Genomic DNA, 19,786 nt, shown 5'->3' with positions numbered 1-19,786 from the left:
AAATAATAAAATAAAAAAAACATAATAAAATAATTATCACGACATTTCGGCCACAACGCAAGCAGCCGTCCTCAGGTGGAGAACAGGTCTGTCGAGAAGACAGAGTCTACGTGACTTTACCGAAAGAACCAAGAAGATGAATCCCTGCAGTCACGAAAGCTTTAAATCGAAATTTATAACATCGTCACCAATCTTAAAGAAGGCACTTACCAGCAACGTACAGGCCACCACCACGACGACGGTTTAACGAATACAACAAAACTAAAACTAAATATTTTTTTAACCAGGCAAAGGCTCCACTGAGCTATGCAGCTTTTTTTCAGAAGCGACCTGGCCACAATCGATAGTCCGATGGAGCGGCTTATCACATAGACATTTAAAGCAACCATATACTGTACTCTAAACGCGTGTTTCTCAATGTGAAGGTGAAAACCGGAGAAAAATCCACGCGACCACTGGAAGAGAGAGAGAGAGACACGCAAACTCCAGATATACAGCAGCAGGCGTCAGGGTTGGAATGGAACCCACGACATCCTGTAGAGCAGGCGAGGTGCGCTATGGAATCGCCAACAAGCCGTAATAGAGGTTATTTAGACGTAGCTTCTACAATCTCAAGGCCACGACAACACTCAGGAGCTCATTAGGATGACAGAAAACACCGCACCACGGCTGCCGGTAATAACCGGGACCCCCTAGAATCCCAAAGGCCACACAGGCGAATTTGTAGCTCACTGTACGCTTGCGTGAAGGGATGCTGCTTGCGCGTAGCGTGACGGCTATCAGCACTCGGGATTTGAAATCCATTCCAGAGGTCGCCCGAATCTGTTCGATCTCCCGAGGCGGCAGCTGAAACGGTGGTGCAGGTTTCTCCCCCCTTCCACCCACGGAGACAGAAACGCAAACTCCAAATATACAGCAGCACGCGTCAGGGTCGGGATCGAACCCACGACCTCCTCCGTACCAGGCGAGGGAGTTAACATCTCGCCACCAATGAAGAAGAAATGAAAGCAGGGGGCACATTTTGCGTCTTCACTTCCGTACTAAAGCGATAGGCAATGAATGCATTATTTTGTCAGTTTTACATATCTGTAAATTGACAAATCGGCTCAAGCCTCCAGTAAGTCACGTGACTCTGCACCCCGCCCCTCTCCCCGCCCACTGTGAAAACGCACTCCGCTCATCCGCCTCCGTGCAGCAGCAGCAGCAGCGTCGATGCCCTGATGCAACCTCTCCCTTCTCACCTCGCCTCACCCCTCACCTCACTCACCTCACCTCTCCTCTCCTCACCTCTCCTCTCCTCACCTCACCTCTTCCTCCTCACCTCACTCACCTCATCTTTCCTCACCTCACTCTCCTCTCCTCACCTCACCCCTCACCTCGCCTCACCTCACTCACCTCACCTCTCACCTCTCCTCACCCCGTTCTCCCAGTTTCTCCGCTCCTCTTCCACCCCCTTCCTCGTATTCCCCATCGCTCCTCCCTTGCCCTTCCCGCTCCTATCGCCGTGTCCACGCCGCTTTCACATCGCCCCGGGCTCCACTTCCGCCTTCCGTGTCCACGTTCGTGCCGCGGAGGTGCCAACGTGAGTCAACATCCACGCCGTTTGTGTTAATCCGGGCCACCCGTCACCACTGCGGCGATGGCTTTTGTCCACTGCTCACAGGTCGCCGTCGACCTGGGTTCAATCCGCCGCTGTGGCCAAGGCGACATCCCCAAGGCACGCGCAAGGCGAGGTGCGAACATTCCGCACGAACTTCGTCGCTCCATCTCCGCCTGTCGCTTGGAGGTCGAGCGCCTCTTGTGCGCGTTCAGAGGCGGAACGAGGAGGGCGACGGACAGAAAACTAAAATAAAATAAGAGAGCCAAGGAACGTGTTCCAAACGTGTCGGTTTATTGGAGTCTTTGTTTAAAAACGTTTCTCAATCCATTCAGTGACATTCTGATCACCACAACATAACAAGACAGTCTCCATGACCACATACAGTCATACTTAGTGCCAGCAAGTAAATTGTTGGTTATTTTTTCCTAGATAAACGCTGCATTTCACCTCCTACGTAGTTTAGGCTGTATTAATGTACTTTATTTAAGGCATACTAACATCTTAACACCAAGCTTAGCACAGTGCTTATTATTAATTGTTTTAAAGATATTTTAACTTTTTCATTTCATTTTCATGCGTCATTAATAAATCATCAATCGAAAAAAAAACACATTAGTGCATATGTACTCTATTAAATGATTGCATATAAAGTAAAATTAAGGAGGCAAAATAGTATGTAACATTTCGCGCCAACATTGTACAGTCCTCGGGTCACGAAAAATGCATTGGATTCTTTATTAGAGTCATCGATTCCATCTCGTACAATAATTGCAATCCCCTACGATGTATATTAACGAGGAAAAGCTTCGCTCGACTCAAGAGTCTCACAAGAGGATGTCTCTTCTTTGTCGGTGGCAGGGCGTGGTGGTGGTGGTCGGGGTGGTGGTGGTCGGGGTGGTGGTGGTGGTGGTCGGGGTGGAGGAGTGATGGGTGGCTAAGTTAATCATAATCTGTGTTGTTGTTGGTGTTGTGGCCTGGAGAGGAGAGAGGGAAACAAACAACCCCAACACAAATTGCAACGACCGGAGCCTACTTGCTGTACTGGCCATCTCAATTGTTGACCACGCAATTATCCTCCTGTGCAATTCCATTGACTCCACTCTGGGTGTAATGTGTGGTGGGGTTTTATTTATTTATTTATTTCCCTCCCTTGCCCCTCCCTCGATCTCTCTCGCTACCACGGCGCTGTCGTTTACATTCAACGTTGCAAATGTGAAAGATGAGGGCAAGCGGCGGGTGTGCGTGCGTATGCCGCGGTGTTGGGGAGAGGTTTGTGTGTGTGTGCGTGTTTGTTTTTTGTACAAAATTAAAGTACGATGCATGAAACCGGTAAAAAATCTCCATTGAACGCACGTGTGTAAAAAAGTTGATTTTTTTTCGTGTGTTAAGTTTCTTGTATATAAAAAAACAACACAAAGGAGGTTAGGTCAATCCTTGCTGTCATTTGCATTCCAAAAAAATCATGCAGATTAAATAAAATCCTTTAACCCCCCCAGCTATTATCGTCAGCAAATCAACGTCCTTACCTTTCTAGCTAACCGAGTTTATTATCGCCGTCAGTTCCAGTCGACGCGTCACGCGCACACTCCGAGTGACCTGGTGGGCAAGGTGAGTATCGTCCACTCCACTGGGTTGACGTCTGCTACGTGTGTGTGTGTGTAGTTATGTTTTTAGTTCATTTCAGTTAGACCCCTGAGATAAGATTGCACACGTGTACGCAAAATGCAAGACGAGACGCAATGTGTGTTAGCTGTTCGTCACCGTACGCGACGACTACACGTAACGATATGTACACGCGCACGGACAACGAGACTGGGCTCGCGGACCTACACGCGCCATGGTCAGGAGTGTTGGGGGGCCGGCGCTCATCTCCAGCGGTGGTCCTGAGCCGGTGGTGGAAATTCCACGTTACTATGACAGGGACCGGTGATTCCATATTCAGTCAACACAACGAAACGAAGCGCTGCTGCCGATTTTTCCGAACCGAACGGCGCTCGTTCGAACATCCACGGATGAACGACGGTGATTGTAGTGGTGGTGGTGGTGGCGGTGAACGAGGCCAGGACGTGAACTCTGCGCCCTCGAGGTGACGGGCGCCCCCCGTGCTCCGCCAACATCTCCACGAGTGACACCGAAGATCGCGAGAGACGGACAGCCCCCCCCCCCCCGTGGTAGTGGACGTCACCCCCCAGCCGTGAGAGCGACACGAGACGGCCCGAACCTTCATATTCACGCCGCGTGGACACCCGCCCGCCCGCGAGCGCGTGCCACGCCGTCCGCCCCGCGCACTCGCGAGCCGGCTCATCACGTGGTGCTGCTGCCGCGGTCTCAAAGCAGCGGCGACTCGGCCCGGCGCGCGCCGCTTGCTGCCGTGGTCTGCGGTTCGAGCGACCAAGCGGCCGCCCTGGTTAACTGGTTAACGTCGAACCCGCAAGGCGTACGGCACCCCCCCCCCCCACTCCGCGTAGGACGATAGGTTTGTGATCGTACGGCGTTATCTGATGGAGGGGCTAGAGGCCGCGCGCGCGGCGCTGGCGTTAACGTTCCAGGCTTTTCCTGCCGAGTTTGGACGCGGCACGGACAATTACCACGCACATTGGGGAGAAGCCACAGAGCAACATCGCAACCACCCCCCCCCCCCTACCGTGAAACTGCGCCCGTTCGGGACACGCGGCGGAACGCGGCGCTGCGCAACGAGAGAATCGGGACACCGCGGGCGAAATCGCCGATCAGATATTTGTCCGTGAATGGAAGAAAGCGGGCGTGGTGTGGGCCGAAGGGGGCCGAAGGGGGTCACTGTGAAACGAGAATCGAGGTTTCATTTTAATCAAATTCCGCTCAGTCCAACCGCCAGTCGCTCCAGAGTTTATCCGGCAAGGAATCTTTGAAAATGTCGATTCATTGGGAATCAATGAATTGGCAATAGATTAATTGGCAATCGATTCATTGGCAAGCGAGATCGGTGATTCCGTCGCATTCTGCTTTTACTTCTTACCGCAGCGGGCCGTGAGAATGAGGAGCGCGAAGATCCCAAATCTGCCAACGATTTAATTTTAAATTTTTGCGGAGAGTTTTTTAGTTGTTGCAAACTTTGAGATGTGATCGTGAAAAACACGGCAGGGCGATCCCACGGTGTGATTTGTTTAACGTCGCGGTTTGTTTTGTCAATCAAACCTTGAAAAAGTTCACCGAGATTTCTTTGCAAATATGTCTTTGGTTGTTATTTTCTCATCGCAATTCCACATTTCCTGGCATAGTTCTGGTAACTTTGGGACCGTGATCTTTGCACGTCCCTTCTGACCCTTGTCAATTATCACCTTCAAGGTTCACGTTTAAGTTTTAGATTTGAAGTTTCGTGACTGCAAGGATTCGTTTAAGTTTGCTCATGCAGGCGAGGTCTCATGACCGGGAAGGTCAGCACGCAGTTTCGCAAACACCACCCCCCTTCGTTTAAACCAAGTCACCCACCTCCTCTGGCGTTGCCTCCGCTGCCAAATACAAACGTACGTTTTTAGATCGTCTCTGGCGATTTGTACAGAGAGAGCGTGCGTCTGTTTCCAACGTTGAGGACGCACCAGTGCTCAGGGATTGTGTTTATGTTGCCACTACAGTGGCGTGCTTGACGGCTCGCACGCTGGACTGGCAACAACCCGCTGTGGTCGCCGGTGCGATTCGTTCTCCCGGCGCGGCAGCTGAAACCACGGCACAGGTTTCTTAACCCCCCTCTCCCCCCTCGCCGACTGCATCCACCCAACATCGGTATAGATTGGGTACCAGCACCACGGTTCGCGTGCGGTGGGGAAAAGTGTTGGTGCTCCCACCTCTTCCGAGATGGTCGATTCGGCGTGGAAGCAGAGGTAAACAATTCCCTCTTAGCGGAGGATGTTCTGCCAGCAGTGGCGTGAGCGAGCAGTTGCAGGGCTGCGCCTCTTGCTACCTTCTACCCTCGCACGAGTCGTCCGTGTGCCAAAGCGGAATATTGTTACCAGAGCACATCTTTAGTCGTACCCACGTATTGGTGCGGCCACGCAAGTGAGGGTGGATTACTCGATTCCCACCATGCTCTCGTTTCACAACGGGGTTATCGCACAGCTCGCTCTGATCGTCCCCTTAAACAAAATCCGAACCGCTAAAAGTTACGCCAAATTGGGTGGCATCGGTCAAACTTGAATCACCTGGTCTGGGCCTTCGTGGACTCTCAAAGGGCGTGAGACGCTGAGATCCCCTGCATGCGCACAAGGACTCCTCTACTTACGAACATTCGACTTACGAATTTTCAGAGATACGAAGAAACCTGTCCTTATGTCCAGTTGCCTGTTCGGAACGAGAGTCGTAAGTTCAACCGCCGTGCAATAGATGGCGGTGGTGGCATCTACATCTGCAGAACGTGAACAACCAGTGGCATCTACATCTACAGGAGATTATACAACTTTTCAAGCCATTCCCCGTGTTTAGTGTACATGCCGTCCAACATGTTTGGAATCAACAGGAGCAAAGTTGCACTTACGAACAATTCGACTTACGAACAGACCTCTGGAACCTAACTCGTTCGTAAATAAAGGAGACCCTGTAGACTCATTTACTGAAACGATTCGATCAGGGGTTTAACAGTTTTGAGTTCAGAACAATGAATTTCAGGTGTGAACACATGCTCATATATAGACATTGCTTTCAATACAATCACCCCCAGGATCAATGCATTTAAAGTGGTAATGTGTACATGATAATCACACAGAGATGGATTTGCATAAGCCTAACATAAGGAAAGTGTCTCGTTAAATATATCTTGTGAAAAAAAAGCTATGCGCTCACAGGCAGGCATATACACATGCTTGCACTCACAGCAAAATATACACACACACACGTTTACCTGCGTACATACGTACAAACATTCCATCTGTATATTCAATGACATGTCCGTACGTACGTTCATGTGTACGTATGTATGCATGCATGTGCATGCATATATTCAAACGGTTCTTTTTTTACACATGCATGTGCGCGGAAATATACACGTGCATGGAGCCAGACATACATCAAACATACGTCCATTCATACCACACAAAGATACCCCCCACCCCTAGGTAGCCTGCGTAGACTGCAGGGGCAAGTGCTGCAAGCCAGCACCTGTCAATGACGGTGTGGTGTGGAGCCAGCACCACGGCCGGCCGCCTTTGTCTCCCCAGTGCTGATGTTGACACATCACGCTCGGGAAACTCATGTAAGGCTGAGTAAAAACTATTTGGGAGGCCCAGGGCAGATTCAGGTACCACTTTTCCCCCACGTAGAGCAGACACCCCCCCCCCCCCGTGGGCAGGAGTCTAACTTAGGTTTGTTTTTGTAATTGTAGCACAGTTTTGTTATCCACTGTGTCACCACAACCCCCCCCCCCCAAATCTACAAACGTATGCACATACACGTATTAAATACGGTACAATTGAACACTATTACATCACACATACACACGCACACACAAATACTTATTGCATTTGACATATCAATAGCCATAAAAAAAACATCATACATAAAACACCTACAGTTCACATTCATATAAACATTCACACACAATACCAATACCATTATACACATACAGATATGGCACACATTACATTTGACGTAATTAAGCCAGGTACACGCATAACACAAATACGCGCCCTGTATATCACTCTATAGACGCAAAAAGAACATGTTGTATGTTGCTTTACTCGCATAACATACAACATACTATGACAAAGATCCCCCAGGCAAACCTTGAACAGGCTGTTGGGGCAAGTGCTGTTCGCGAGCACCTTTGAAAGCCAACACGGCACGCGAGGGAGTGGTGCGGTCAACACCACGCCTGGCCGCCTTTGTCTCCCCAGCGCTGATGCTTTAACACACGCCACCAGGTACTAACTTAAGGCTGAGTCAACCACGGGGGAGACACCGGCTTACATATCCGTCACCGAAGATTTCCCGTGAGCGTGGGCAATCCGAACTCGGGTCACCGGGGTTCACAACGCAGTGCGCTCACAACTGCGCCACCATTCCCCACTCACACACACGCAGTGGGCTCACTACTGCGCCACCATTCCCCCACTCACACACACGCAGTGCGCTCACCACTGCGCCACCACTCCCCCACTCACACACACGCAGTGCGCTCACCACTGCGCCACCACTCCCCCACTCACACACACGCAGTGGGCTCACCACTGCGCCACCATTCCCCACTCACACACACGCAGTGCGCTCACCACTGCGCCACCACTCCCCCACTCACACACACGCAGTGCGCTCACCACTGCGCCACCGCTCCCCGTCCAACATCTCGCACACGCAAGGGCATTTGACTCCGGCACAAATTCAATTGGATCGTTTCCACAAATATTGAACAGAAATATGTAATAAGATTTCTTGTTATAACTATTTCCAGATGAACGTGTATGCATATTGCACATCTTCAACACAATACAACTGTGGGCAGATACTTGAGTGAATTCCTTGGCAGCAAAGCTCACAGCAAGTTGGAAGTTCGGAATATAACATGTATGTTGAACTTCTTTCGCACCGTACATAGCCAACCGTGCTAATCGGAGGTATCAACCGTGCTAATGACGTGGCAAGGTTCTTTGTTTGGATGTAGTCAGGAGGAGGTGGTGACCACGTGGTGTGCAGGGTGGAGGAGGCCAGGGTCGCCCAGAGGTCGGAGGCCAAAGGGGGGAGACCTCAAGCCGAGATGGCGGTGACGATGAGACGATAAGAATGGTCCTTGAAGGGCAACTCAGCTGTGTAACAAGAGGGGCAGTCCTCAAACCAGATTGATGACAGCCATTGAGAGGTCCTTCAAGGATGCGTGCGTCTCCTCTGCAGCAGCTGAGGGATCTGGCAGAAGGAAGGAAGTGACGGCGAGGCGTTGCGCAACTCGCTATCGATGTCTTAACAGGAATATCGTGGGTTCACACGGATCGCCCAGCGGAATGACCCGGCGGCACAGACGCACGAGTGGAGGTGACGGCTTGGAGCACGACTCGCACCTAAGTCGCCAGACTGGCGGCTGTGCACAATGCGCGTTGAAGCTCTCGTGCAGAACACCCCTTCGGTATTGCATCGCGGCATCGCGTTACACTGCACCTGGGACATCGCACATCCCTCCACGGCACGGCTATTGTTATTTGACCATCGTGAGCCACGGTCTATCCACTGCGTCATCATCATCATCAACAACGCAGATGTATTACATCGAAGATGTATTACATCGATGGACATCTCACGCCCCCCCCCCCCCCCACATTCTCTCTCCGCGGCTCCGCTCACCGCGCGCTGTGCGATGCCCAACGCGGCCGTCACCCCCGGGCCCCACGTGGTCTCGCCACGCGCGCGTCCACTCTGGCCCGCGGCGACCGCTCTTCAACGGCGCTGATTGTTGCCGGCCGCGCGGCCCTTGGGGCCCGTGCCGAGCCGCCGTGTCGGCTCGCGAAAGCAATCGGCGCTTTGCGTAACAGTCCACGCGGCACCTTCCCCCTTCAAGGATATTTCCACGACCGTCCGTGAACAACAACAAAAACAAGGCTGAATTAGAGAATAACTGCTTAGGTGCCATACAATAGGAAGCCGCTTTTAACTCGATCCATTTGGAGGGGATGTGAAGCACTGCGCGTGGCTGGGTGTGCCCTGGTAGCTCTTGCAGGCCAATAAAGCATCCAGTCAGCGGATATCAGCGCTGACTTTATGAGCCGGTTGATTTGGGGGCAAGGAGTAAAACGATTTATCCCTGAGCAGATATATAGGGAGCTGCTGCTGTGTCTGGCAGTGTGTCTGTCTGTCTGTTGTCATGTCTGTCTGTCTACAAGTTCCATTAACTACCAATTATTCATGACAAAAATTTACAACCCTCGGTCAATCGACTGCTGGACAAAGCCATCAAGCGGCAGGGGTTGTTTGACCATAATTCACCACGCTGGTCACCGTGAGTTGAAGGCCTGCTTCAACTATGCAGCTGGCACCGATGATGACCATAATCTGGAATTCAAGTTGCGATGTCTGCAATTCAGAGCGCTCTGCGCTAACCGCTGCGCCGCCGCTCCTCCGCCAACGTCCAGTCCAAGGGGGCGATTCAGATTAATCGCCTCTTTGAAAACGAACCGGCCCACAATGCTGACGTCACGCACACAAGTCGGCAGGGGGAGATGACCTGCGGATCGTACCGGACAACATTGGAGGGCGGTTGGGGGGCGGGGGGGGGGGTGAGATTGACGCGAGCTGCTTTTGATTTTCCCCATCAGATCCCTCAACGACCTTGTCCAGGCAGTGCCGGATACTCCTCGTGGCACAAGCAGCTACACATGACACAAGCAGCTACACGTGGCACAAGCAGCTACACGTGGCACAAGCAGCTACACGTGGCACAAGCAGCTACACGTGGTACAAGCAGCTACACGTGGCACAAGCAGCTACACGTGGCACAAGCAGCTACACGTGGCTACGGGCCTCGCACTAGTTTCACGCGGCACCGCCTCCAGGTATAAACCACGCGCCAACGTCGCTGCGTTCACGTCGGCTCAACGGTGGGCGACGTTCACACCGCGGGGGGGTTGGTGGGGGTGGTTGTGCCTCTCTCCCCATCACCGATCGGCGTACGGGCGGTGATGGGGAGTGGGCAGTGGGTGGGAGAGAGAGAGAGAGACGGGGGCTGACGACGCATCGCTCTCGGCGCATGAAGCAAAACGGAGCCATTGAGGGCAAATGTCGCGACGGAGTCGGCAGGACGGGCCGTGAGGTCGATGTGGAGTCGAGGTGGAGTCGGTGTGAAGGTCGAGATGAAGTCGGTTCCTCGCGGCGCGGGTGTCGCCCGGCGGCGTTTTCATGACGGCGGTGGGGGAGAGAGTCGCCTTGGTTCTCACGCGCCACACGTGTCCACACGCGGCATCGGTGCGTCTGTCAGTCACTTTGTGTGTCTGTGTGTCTGTCACTGTGTGTGTCTGTCACTGTGTGTGTCTGTCACTGTGTGTGTCTGTGTGTCTATCACTGTGTGTGTCTATCACTGTGTGTGTCTGTGTGTCTATCACTGTGTGTGTCTGTCACTGTGTGTGTCTGTGTGTCTATCACTGTGTGTGTCTGTCACTGTGTGTGTCTGTGTGTCTATCACTGTGTGTGTCTATCACTGTGTGTGTCTGTGTGTCTATCACTGTGTGTGTCTGTCACTGTGTGTGTCTGTGTGTCTATCACTGTGTGTGTCTGTCACTGTGTGTGTCTGTGTGTCTATCACTGTGTGTGTCTGTCACTGTGTGTGTCTGTGTGTCTGTCACTGTGTGTGTCTTAACCCGGCGACCCGAGTTTGATTCCCGCTCACGGCCAACGCCAGTGATAGCGAATGTAATTAGTGTCTGAGCCGGTAAAGATTATATTTAATCACCAGTGATGATTACATCTCAAAATCATCCCTCAAGAGTTTTTGATTTTGTGTGCATATCTCTTGTGGGGTTGTCGCAGTTAGTATATATCTGAACATGGTCTGTTCCACCTCCAGGTTGGCTGAGCCTAAACAAATCCCTAGTGCTCTAGTACAGTAATGAACATCAGCGTTAGAGAGACAGTCGTGTGCTATGATGACCTTAATCGGTGCTTGCTAACAGCACATACCCTAACAGTTTTAAAGACTGAACGATGCATCTTAATCGACGGTGCTGCCATTTATAAACGCGTACCATGTAATGCATGACGTTAGACAGTGATTATGCAATGCTAGAAAAGCGATATTTATCTGAATTGCTGCGATTTTTTTACGCACTGTTAATGATTGAGTGTATACTTTGACCTCACCTTCAAAGTAACCAACAAAAACTCAGAAATTTTGGTTCAATAACAGTGGCCCTAAGCAGCATTTTTGAATATATATATATATATAACAGACGACGTTTTAGGCAATAGCCCTCCTTGATTGCACATCATAAACAAATACATCCTCGGGGCTTACACTTATATCCAATGGCTCTTGGCAATGGATTTTTCTTTTTCGAATCAAAAACAAAAAAGATCAAACACAAGTTGAAACATCGATTGCCGTTCGTTAGTGTGCGTGAATTGTAGGTTTTGTCTCTCTCTTTAATCTCCAGTGAAATGATCTATTGACATCGATTGAGTTCACGTCGCTCTGTGAACTTGTGGGGAATCCACCACGCGCCGAGGACCACTGCGACGTCCGATGGAGCGTGCGTCGGTTTGAGAGTTACAAGGATAACGATGACGAGAAGGAGGAGGAGGAGGAGAGGAAGAATCATCACGTCAACTTGTCACGTGCCGCCACCGCAGCCGCACGGTGTCCGCTCCTCGCTCCGGTAGAGAAAGGGGACGACTCGGAGAGAGACAGAGGACGACTCGGAGAGAGAGGACGACTCGGAGAGAGAGAGAGGTCGACTCGGAGAGAGAGAGAGGACGACTCAGAGAGAGAGAGGACGACTCGGAGAGAGAGAGAGAGAGGACGACTCAGAGAGAGAGGACGACTCGGAGAGAGGACGACTCGGAGAGAGAGAGGTCGACTCGGAGAGAGAGAGAGGACGACTCAGAGAGAGAGAGGTCGACTCAGAGAGAGAGAGAGAGGACGACTCAGAGAGAGAGGACGACTCGGAGAGAGAGAGAGGACGACTCAGAGAGAGAGAGGACGATTCGGAGAGAAAGAGGTCGACTCAGAGAGAGAGGACGACTCGGAGAGAGAGAGAGGACGACTCACAGAGAGAGGACGACTCAGAGAGAAAGAGGACGACTCGGAGAGAGAGAGAGGACGACTCGGAGAGAGAGAGGACGACTCAGAGAGACAGAGGACGATTCGGAGAGAGAGAGGTCGACTCAGAGAGAGAGGACGACTCGGAGAGAGAGGACGACTCAGAGAGAGAGAGGACGACTCGGAGAGAGAGAGAGGTCGACTCAGAGAGAGAGGACGACTCGGAGAGAGAGAGAGAGGACGACTCAGAGAGAAATGACGACTCGGAGAGAGAGAGGAGAATTCAGAGGTGCCACGAGGAGGTAGAACCACGGACGAGCGGAGGAGACAGCAGCAGCAGCATTTTACGGTGACAAAAACCCCACCACACCCAAAGCTCTGCTGTCCTCTACATATCGAGGAGTTCCCGGCCAATGAATGGATTACAGGCCACGTGCAGCCGCCACCACCACCCGGCTAACTGGGATGGATCTTAACGATTTGGACAATAGATTCCTCCCCTACAGAATAGTGTATAAGTCTTAACGGATGTTGTGTACTGGTTTTAACATCTTATGAAATTGTAACTCTATTTTTATTTAATGTTTTATTGTTAGGTGTGCCCGGTATTTGTTGGAAGCGCCGAATACATTTTACGTTTACCCTCCACATTCGATGCCAAAAGTTGTTTCCTCCACGTGATCTCTCCATCTAAATCAGCTCATACCTCCAGTACGTCACGTGACTCCTGTGCGTGGCCACCCCCACTCTGATACTCCCCCCCCACTCATCACGACCACTCTGGATCTCCACTCCACTCCTCCTCCTCTTCTCCATGCAGTAGAAGCCTCGTGGCTCTCGTGCAGCCTCACCCCTCCTCACCCCTCCTCACCCCTCCTCACCTCTCCTCACCTCTCCTCACCCTGTGCTCCCGTTTCTCCACTCCTTTTCCATCCTCTTCCTCGTATTACCGCCATTCCTTCTCTCTTTCCTATGTACTTTTTTACCACATCACACAGTACATCCGTGACTCCACTCCCGCTTGCCGAGGTTTGCTATGGGTTAAAAAAAAATCTTCCTCCCAGAAAATCTAAACAATTATCATCACCGCTGTTTCGATAAGTGCCCGTGTCGAGCGGCTTGAGTGACGTCATTTCTAAGCAAGTTCTACAAGGGCTCGGTGAGATGGCCTGGCCAGCGTGGAAGAGTAGACCAAATACCCTCCCATGAGGAGCTCTCTAGAGCTCCGTCCGGTGGAGGCGCTTTTCGCCGGCAGTGCCGTGAGTGAGGAATTGCAGGGCTCCACCTTTGCCTGGCTCCACGTGACCACGCGGCGGGCGGTACTCATCCGCATTAGTGGCCCAGCAGCTCAACGTGGACATTCCACATTGCCATGGCAGAGGCCAGTCTCTCCGGGAAAAAAAGATTCTCGGCTTTAAAAATATATAAACGCTTACGACAAAGATTGTCACGGAGAATTCAACTGGCAACATAACACAAGGACATTGCTCTCGCGACCATGTGTAAAGGACATGCGATGAGCCTCGTGAGAGTCCGCATGGCGTGAGCAACTTGATAGGGCGACAACCTTGCGGCTCAGAATTCAAGCGCGGCCTAGAAGAAGAGCTCACGGTCTGGACTCGGTGGGGACGAGGAGGTCGCGGTGGATGTGCACGCGTGCGCAGGCTGACGGAGGAGACCACACAACAGCGGGCATGGCAAGGTCAGCTGTTGGCTGTGCGATGGGACGGGGCGATCTGGCAGAAGGAAGCGATGGCGAGTTGCGGCGGCATCCGTGCTGTGAATTATATTCCCAAGTATAACATGCATCCGCGTTGATCCCATGGGAGCGATCTTCACGGCGCAGATGGATGCACGGATGGATGGATGGATGAATGGGTGCGACAGCACGGCTAATACGACTCGCACTTAAAAGCGTGATGGGGAAACGGACGCAGGAGTGAACAATGCACAATGAAAGGCTAATCAGAATACAAGTTCATTACTGCGTTCCGTTGAAGCCAGATGGCGGCGATGATGATGAGACTGTGGGAGTGGTCCCTTGAGGTGGGAGCGTTCGCTGGGTAACAGCTGAGAGATGTAACGCGAGTTGCCACCTGTCCCGGTTTCCCCGGAATCATCCCGCTGGCTTGAGGAGGCAGATGCTGACTGGCGATATCTGTACGTCTTCGTTAAAAAAGTTCCGGGTTTATTTTTATCAGTTTGTAAAAGTAATAATAATAGAATGAGATTACACGCGATTCTCTCCTCTATTGGCACCGCGGGATATTATTCTGCTTCCCACGATGTGTCCTGGTTTCTTCGTAGCTCAATAGGTGGCGAACCTCGACCCTGGCAGGAAGAAGGACCCAAACAGTGACGGGCGCTGGGGAAATCGCTTTTGATGCATTCGCTTTTAAACCAAGAGTAAAAGAAAAAATTGTTCAGCACAATTGTGAAAAAAAAAGACTCGACAATTCCCCTGAAAGGAATTTTTTCTATTTCGGTAACATGCGCTATTTCGGGAAAATGGGCCGACTTCATATGCATGGGGTATCACCACCACAGGTCGCATGCGGTGGGGCGAAGTGTGGGTACTCTCACCTCTTGCGAGGTGGTCTATTCAGCGTGGAAGCACCGGTCAAAGATGCCCTTTCAGCTTCGGATGTGCGGCCAGCAGTGGCGCGAGCGAGCAGTTGCAGGGCTGTGCCTCTTGCCACCCTTGCTACGAAGAAGATCCATTGGCCATCGTTGGGGGCAGGGGCTTTTTCATGTCCTTCTGACGAAGCTGCTTGACTCGACGCGCCTGACCAGATTAAATAATAACAGTCCGGAGTCTGCTGTCCCGGGGGAAGACTTCAGGAGAGATTTCACTCGGACAAGAACGGGCCGCAGACAACAACGAAAAACAACAACTCGTCGTCCGGCAAAAACACCCGGACTTCGTGAAAGGCCGTGGAATTCCCCTTATTTGTCACTGCGCGCCACCAGCGTCAGCGCAGGTTTTGCCAACGGTGGCTTTGTCTAAAAGCATTGCTAAGCGACGTCCATCAGGGCAAAACAAAAATAATTACACGGCGTTCCGGTTCACGCCGAGTGAGTGACAAATCTCCGAGTGAATCTCTTGCGCATCCCCCCCCCTACTCCAACCCAACAAAAACACCGACAATGATTTGTGTGAAGCCGCGGCTATATTTAGCGCCTGACCCATTTGCCGACTTTACTGGGAGAGCCGCCGCCGCCGCCGTCTGAATAAAAACGCCAGTGGGCGGATCGCTTGAAGCGATCGCCACTGGCGCGCGGGTTGCCAGAACGGGCCGCTTGATCATCCGCGGACAATGAATCCGCGGAAGGTGATTAGTGTCGGACACGCGGGATGACAAGACGCTATCCCCGTCCGGGTTGTAAGACGCTCCGGGAAGTAGTCAGCACCCTTGCGACCGCAGATCTCGCCCGACACACGAGGACGCAGAGACCTGGCGACACGCGTGCACACTCCTACCGGATTATAGCACGCACACCCCCCCCCCAAGCTTTGCGTTTATAACACGTGTCTTATAATCAGGAGAATGCGGCAGTTGTACTTGCGTAAAAGCAGTGTGCGAGTACGTTGAAGCACAATGTCGACCACTTACAAAAGCCACACTGCAATTCCTGCACATGAACATCAATACGCACGTGTACACAATAGACTCACCACAAAAACATACAGTACACTTACTGATAGCACACTACACCCATACACAATGTGACATCCATAATAGAGGTTGTTTGGGTGTACACAGGACACGCTCACGTACATGCGTACAGACCACACACACACACGACAACACATACCACTGTACCGTACACACAACACAGAACACAGACACACGACAACACACACACAACACACACAACACACAACACAGACACAACACACACGCAACACACACACAACAAACAGACACAACACACACACACAACACACACACACAACACACACATAACACACACAACACACACACAACACACACACAACACACAGCACACACACACACAACACACACAAAACACACACACAACACACACACACACAACAAACAGACACAACACACACAACACACACACAACAAACAGCACAATGACGGAACGCGCCGAGCACGCCAGAGCCGCGTCCACGTCTCGATCCCAGCGCCCCCCCCACCCCCCCAAGTCGACGCGCGGGTCCAGGTTTAACCGAGCGTTAAAAACCCTGAGCCAGTGGTGGAAATTCCACATTGCTATGGAAGAGGCCAGTCTGTATACACACACACATACACGCACACACACAGGACCAAGACTGCTGACTTTCACCACAAAATGGTACCTATTTTACTCGCCCCGGAAGCGATGAAGGTCTGAGCCAATCCCACCGGGCACCGCGTGCGTCACCGCGTCGCCAAGCAAAGCGTGGAGAGCAAAAGCTCGCTCAGAGCGTGATCCATTTATAGATACCCCCCCCCCCCCCAGCTACTGACATGACCGGAAGAAGTTCAAGAAAGATCAACATCTTATTCCTTCGCGCGCGCCTCCCACACCGATCTCCCCTCGACGCGCTCGCAGGAGAATCCGTCTCCTACGGCGCTGCCCTCGTCATCCACGGCCCACGCGAGCCACGGCCCAATGCCTCCCTTGTTGTCCGCGCCTATCCGTTACTACTCACATCACTCCCGTTACTACCAACATCTCTCCCATTACTTACATCACTCCCGTTACTACTCACATCACTCCCGTTACTACCAACATCTCTCCCGTTACTACCGACATCACTCCCGTTATCCGCGGGGGGTCAATCGCCAAATGTTGACCCCGTGGATAAGAGGCGTAAGTTCGCGGATAATCCCACGGATAATCGGATCCGGTGATGTTGGCCTCCCAACACCCCCCCCGTCCCATATAATCGCAGACAATGACCTCTCCTGTTTAACACGTAGGCTTTTTTGTGATTATGAATGACCTCTCCTGTACCAAATATTTTAACGGCTCGGGAAGATGCGCGGCCAGCGAGCCGCTTTCACGCCCCCCCCCCCCATCCAATCGGCCTGGGCCACCGGACATGGGCGCGGTATCTATAAATGGATCGCCCTGCAGAACAAGACCGAGTCGCTCGCAGGCACGAGGCGTGGATGGATGAATGACCGAGAGGGTGGACGCTCGCCGGCTTTCGAAACACTTTAGGGCGATTAGGTTGCTTAAGTAGGGATTAAACGAACACGCATATATTTGGTTAAGACTTTAGGTTTGTAAGTTATTTTATCGTATACGTGTGTCTATATATATATACAATGCACACAGCTTGTTGACCGGGCCGCTTGTTGACCGGGCCGATGAAAGAGTCTTGTTTTTCTCCGATGAAGAGGGAACAGCGATCGTGGCCCCTGCGATGAATCTGGGGGTGGAGGTTGTTTCTCGAACACGGCTCCCTTTTTGCGATCATCACCGCGTCTATGCCACGACTGTTTGGGGGTACGGGGCGATGTTGTTGTTGCTGCCGCTGCGTTTTAGTACAAACGGAGCGTCGCTGCAGGTCAATCGTCTGCAGCGTTTTCGGACGTTTTGGCCGACGCCAATGGCGACTATTTCGCGTACGGAAGAGAACTGAAAACCCGGGGTGAACCCTGCGCGGGGCAGGAAGGGGGAACGTGGCAGCTCCACGCGGGGCAGGAGGAGGGGAGGGGGGCAGATTGGACAGAGCCCCCCGACATTACATCCCCTTGTACGCAGCCCCCCCCCCCACCCATGACAAACCACGTTACGCCACCGCCACAGACTTGTCATTCAGCCCCACACCACCAGAAGTAAGATTGAACGGGTGGTGGTAACTATTACTATGACGATGATGATATTAAATCGTATATTATGTATATTACGTGATGTCAATAAAACATTGCTCAGTGATTACTGCATCTTTATTCTAGACTTGCGCTGTTCGCAAGGCCGGGTCTTCTGTCCGCGTAACAATGCCGGGCCATTCGTGATTTTTGGGAAGAATGTGTATACAGTAGTTGCCGTTGGTTAACTTCTTTCTCCACGCGAATTTCCAATTAAACAATCAACGCGAGCGTCACGTGGGGAATGAGATGACCGTGTGCCCCTCGGCAGATCGGGGGAGTCAAGGGCGAGATGATCAGCGTGATGGGGGTGACCGTCAGCGCTCCGGACTCGCCAAATCCAGAGGTCACGCCGGGAGGTCAATTTGATCTCCCGGCGCGGCAGTGGAAACAAACGGTGCAAGCTTCTTAACCCCCCCCCAACCCACCCACCCACCACCCTCACCCACCCACCACCCTCACCCACCCACCACCCTCACCCACCCACCCACCACCCTCACCCACCCACCACCCACCACCCTCACCCACCCACCACTCCCTCGCTCTCCTGCCTCTGCCCCCCCCCCCCCGTAGCGATCGGCGGGCAGGGCGCGTGTGGTGGGGTGCAGTGTGGGTAATCTCGCTCCTTCCAGGACGTTCTGCACAGAATGGAAGAGCAGGGAAAATGCCCCCTCGAGAACAAAAACAAAAGGGAGCTGTCCTGGAGTTCTTTCCGGTGGAAGTTCTTCCGCCAGCAGTGGCGCGTGAGCGAGGAATTGCAGGGCTGCGCCTTCACCATGGAGCTGCCCGACGTCACGTGACGTGCCCTGTCCCCGTGCTCCTTCGTCGCGGCACGAGCTGCGAGTCTGTGTCAGTCGCCTTCCGGCGGGCTTCACCGATAAACGCTTAAAAAAAATGACCACTGCAATGCAGTTGTGCTCTGAGCCAGTTGAATTTAACCATTTACCTCCAACCCTTTTAACAACATATATCTCATAATTACCACCCCCTGCCCCTCCCCTCCCCCAATTGTATCCCAGCGTCGCGTCAATGAGACGAAGCAATCCAGCCGGACCCCGCGCCAAGCAGTGCGACCCTCTGCGTGAGAAAACGGCCCACGGAAGTGGATAGCAAAGAGCTACCCCCTGGGATCCCTTTTTCAGGTGGCATCTGGTCAACGTCGCAGAGGGCAGCGCCTCCCCATCCCCTCGCCTCCCCCCAGCACGTGGGAGTCAATGTCCATCGCATGAGAGACCAAAGCAACGTTTTCAACGGTCGCAATCGACATTTATCGTGACTGGAATTCGGCAGGGGGATGATGAGCGGAGATGTACGGCGAATGTCTCCTATCATCCGCACTTATGGGCCATTCTCTCACGGTTAAGCGGGAGTTAACTCGCAGATGACGCGGCGGATGACAGGTCCGCCAGCGGTGCGTTCGTACCCCCACACATCGCCACGCGTCGGGCACGCTCTCCTCTTGAGTACGACCCGGAATGGCGTGCCTCCCGGGCGAGGTATTTTAAAATCGGTGGAGGCAAACGACGACCGCCGGCGTTCATTCGCGCCCTCGCACCGCTCCCGCCCTCGCACCTCTCGGTCGACGGCAGCGGAGTTCCGTGAGCAAGCGACGCCGTCATGTGGCGATCGCCGAAGAACAGGTCGGCAAAGCGGGGC

The 19,786-nt window shown here is 52.6% G+C and overlaps 1 protein-coding gene across 1 annotated transcript in view; it reads right to left on the bottom strand.

Annotated features, from left to right (window-relative positions):
• Window positions 1-19,786, bottom strand: part of LOC144733449 (patched domain-containing protein 1-like) — a 68,525-nt gene that overhangs the window by 20,338 nt on the left and 28,401 nt on the right. The window contains exons 11-13 of the mRNA XM_078615356.1: window positions 13,910-13,964; window positions 4,245-4,286; window positions 3,786-3,976 (exon numbers count right to left, since the gene is read on the bottom strand). Of these exons, the coding sequence (XP_078471482.1) occupies window positions 3,786-3,976; window positions 4,245-4,286; window positions 13,910-13,964 (288 nt within the window). The remainder of the gene's footprint in view (window positions 1-3,785; window positions 3,977-4,244; window positions 4,287-13,909; window positions 13,965-19,786) is intronic.

The sequence above is a fragment of the Lampetra planeri genome, chromosome 47, assembly GCF_965212315.1.
Source record: "Lampetra planeri chromosome 47, kcLamPlan1.2.h2, whole genome shotgun sequence".
NCBI classification, from domain to species: domain Eukaryota; kingdom Metazoa; phylum Chordata; class Hyperoartia; order Petromyzontiformes; family Petromyzontidae; genus Lampetra; species Lampetra planeri.
This window is presented reverse-complemented; position numbering and strand designations above follow the sequence as displayed.